Below are 3,778 nucleotides of genomic sequence, written 5' to 3' on the forward strand. Positions count from 1 at the left end.
GACAATACGTGAATCAAAAACACAGTCTGCTTTGCACATTCATGTGCTCGTTTTTAAGAACAAACAGAAAAGCATTTGTAAATTTGTCAGCCGAGAAAGCTCAACACAGGGTTGAGAGGAAAGAAATCTGTAACAACTTTACGATGTTTTTCACACTAAAACAACACTTAAAGCATACTGATGTCATCTTGGCTCCACCAAAGTCAGCAACAAAGCTGCCATCAACTACTATGAAGCCAGGACTGCAAGCTTCAATCTTCCTAAATATATCAGATAAATCAATGCCACATCTCGCAGACTTGCTTTCCCTGCAAAAGAGCAAGGCTTCTTCCTCACTTTTAAACTTACTTGATGGGCTTGCATACAGAGTTCAAGGAGACTTGCAATGCAGAAAATACTTGAAACTTAAGATATAGCCTCAGGCAGGAGCTCAGCCATCCTTTCAAGATTGTTGCTTTAAGATAATTTTGACCTGACAGGGATGCAACTATAAACCTTAAGGGAGGAGCAGGATCATGCACATGTTATAAACAAGTAGTATTTTTTTAAAAAACCCTGTTATTATTATATAAAAACAGGATTTTTTATATAGTTGAACAGAAAGAACCATGTGCACACAAGCCTTTCCCTCTGTCTTAAAGTTAAGAAGACAAACCAGGCTGGTAAGGCACAAGATTAATTTCAAAGTCACTTGATAAATCTAAATTAAAACAAATGTGTTATAGAAAATATTGCAAATATTGTAGCTATGCTTTTAATTTATCACACTACAAAGACTGGTAAATGCCTCTCTTTTTTTGTAAGTGCCTGTGGACAACTGGTAAATGCCATACCTAGCCTGATCAAATGTGGCCCATCATGAATACTATCCTGCTTTTGATAGTCACCTAATGCCTAAGACTATTTAAAAAAAAAAAAAATCAATTCTTGCATACTAGTGTCTGAGTTTCCAACAGTCCATGACTTGGCAGCTTTTTGATATTCACAGATATATTCTATTTACAGTCCTCAATTAAGTCTTTCACTCATTTTTAAATCCAGGTTCACTTTTACTTCATCCAGATATAATAGACAAAAAATAAGCTAGGTTGGGCTTTTTAGTGCATTAATAAAACAAAGTTGCATCCCTACACTAAAGGTGCATTTTTGTTAGGTCCCCACTAAGTGACTTGCTAACTCCACAGCATCCCAGATAGTCCTCTCATGAACTAAGCAGCTTCAACTCATTACACATCACAACACCAGCTTACGTAGGCAGGACAAGAGGAAAACTGGTCTACCCACCAAGGAATGACAGAGGTAAGAAAATAATTTTTGTGTGTTTCTCTTTTTTCATTCCAAGAGTGAAAAACATAGCTCTGATTAGAAACCACCTGTATTGTAACCAGTACAGAAAGCACAGTTTTGATGCAATCATCCAAAAATAGTTTAATAACCTATCATCCCCATCAGAAAATACAATAAAGGAAGTGGAAGAAAAGAAAGAATTCTCTTTTCCCTCCCAATGAATTTTTTTTATTTAAAGAAACAATTTACAACTTGCAGTAGAAAACAAATTGGATTTAACAAGCAGGATTATTTAACAGCAAGATATTTATGGTGCATATGTTTTATTACAGATTGCCTGGGACAATGGAGATAGTTGATCTTTATCACACATCATAGTTATCAAAAGTGTACATGGAGCATTCTATGCATTAAATAGCACAATAAAACATGTTTTTAGAGACACTTTAAACACACAATTTTAAAACTGGGGTGTTTTAAAATTATTTTAGTTTTTTCATTTATTGAAGTCCTTTATTCAGAGACTATGCTCATGGTTATTACTTTTGGACATATTAACAGTCTTCAAACAATAAAACAATCAAAACTGTCAGCATCAGACACCAGTCATCACACATTCCCCTGCTGTTCATCTCAACATGTTCTTGAGACTTCTGGAATGTCAGAAAGCATTTGGCCAAGTAAAAATAATAAAAAACTTAAGTTTTGGAAGGACACAAAAGTTTGCATGATAAAGAAAGCAAAACTTCAGAGTGGAAAATCAGCCCAGAGCAGACCCTGACAAAACTTCTCAAATTCAGCTTTAGCGTACTAAACAGCTTCAACTGCACTTAATTCCATGGGAGAAGGGGGAGAAGAGAGAGGTATGCAGAGGTAGGGTTTGGCAAGATGATAGTCAAATCCCTTAAACACAGGAATAGGGCAGCAAAAAAACCCCACATAAAATTTACACAACCCTCCCTCCCCATGGTAATAAATAAGTAAACTCCAAACTCCAAAGATTAACCTTTTCATTTAAAACAAATTTTACATGAACCGGAGATTGGAGGAAAAAAAATATCACTCACTGTACAGTGTATTTGAAATTATAATCAAATGCAGTTCATTATATGCATATTCTTTGGGTTTCTGAATTGAAATCTCCCTCTGCATTTTCACAATCCTGATGTTACTTCTTGTGCATAAAACCATGTGATTTCAAATAACAATGACAGGGGTAGAAAATGGGAATCTTTGTATTGTAACCTCAGTTGGATCACCTATTTACCAAAAATACTACCTTTAGCTGTCCCTAAAAAAGTGACAAAAATATAGTCAGACAAAGAGAATGTATACATAATAGCAAGGTGAGATTTAACCTTTGAATATAGCCTGATATTGCAATGAAGAAGGTGAAAACTATGGAAAGCTACATATCTGCACTCCCACCACCTGCCGGTGATATGAACTGGACTCTGACATGGATGGCAAGGGAAGGAAGAGAACTTGAGACAGTATTTTTCTTCTCCTAATTTGTTAAAGAAGTGTCAAAACTACACAGTCTGTGTTCAGAAATAACTTCACTGATAACTGTAACTCACAGAGGGGATAGTCTAGACTGCTGCAAATATTAAGGCATGTATGATATCATCTTTTTTTTTTCCTCCTCCTTTTTCAAGTTAACATTATAGGAACCATGCTGAGAGCTGAATCCAGACTCTTCAGACCCATAAACAATGCCTGTTTGGAGTTGCCCTGTCCTGGGAATGGAAGGGAAAAAGATGGTGGTGGGACTTTTTAACATGCACTTATTTTTCCTGCAGTGTTTCATACAACTAAACTAACTTCAGGGAGAAAAGGTTATGTTTAAAGTGTTAAATTAAGCATCTGTTGAAATGTTCATTTCTTGAAACAGAGACTGCAGACTTAACAAATGAGACCTGGAGGAAACATGCAGTCCCCCTTGGCTTGCGTACCTGTGTCACTTCCAGATCCAGCTGATAACGCTGGCATGATTTAGTCTGCAGAGTGTCAGGCAGGAACGTCAGACTAGCACTCTGCGGCCAGAAGGCAGAAGTTAATTTCAGTTTAACTGCTCGCAGCCAAGTTGTCTACGAAGATTTATGCTATCTGTAAGTTTCTCCTAGAAAGAACAGAAACAGAATTTTACAATTAAGAACACTGTTAAACTGTAAATTACTGCAGCTAACCAAATCCAATCATTATCACAAAATAAGCTTTTGATTTAAGACTCTCAAAACAAAATGTTTTTCATTTATTTCTGACTTCTGATGGTTTTTTTCCCCAGATGAAACAAGTTCTGTTTGCTTCAGTCTATAATCCCATTCTGCTGTAAGAATAATTTAAAACATTTATCTCCTGTCAGTTATACTCTCTAGCTGGTCAGGTATTTTGGAAATAAAGTTTGGGCTTATTTTATTAAAACAGTGAATAATATAAGCCCCTCAGATTTTGCTACTACTTATCCCAGGAAAAAAAAAAAAAAAAAAAA

At 35.8% G+C, this 3,778-nt stretch overlaps 1 protein-coding gene across 1 annotated transcript in view; it reads right to left on the minus strand.

Annotated features, from left to right (window-relative positions):
* Positions 1-3,411, minus strand: part of MPP7 (membrane protein, palmitoylated 7 (MAGUK p55 subfamily member 7)) — a 100,217-nt gene extending 96,806 nt beyond the window's left edge. Inside the window, exon 1 of the mRNA XM_010006966.1 lies at positions 3,243-3,411. Within this exon, the coding sequence (XP_010005268.1) occupies positions 3,243-3,279 (37 nt within the window). The 5' untranslated portion in view covers positions 3,280-3,411. The remainder of the gene's footprint in view (positions 1-3,242) is intronic.
* Between the last annotated feature and the right edge of the window lie 367 nt (positions 3,412-3,778).

The sequence above is a fragment of the Chaetura pelagica genome, unplaced genomic scaffold, assembly GCF_000747805.2.
Source record: "Chaetura pelagica isolate M959 unplaced genomic scaffold, ChaPel_1.0 scaffold17, whole genome shotgun sequence".
NCBI lineage: Eukaryota > Metazoa > Chordata > Aves > Apodiformes > Apodidae > Chaetura > Chaetura pelagica.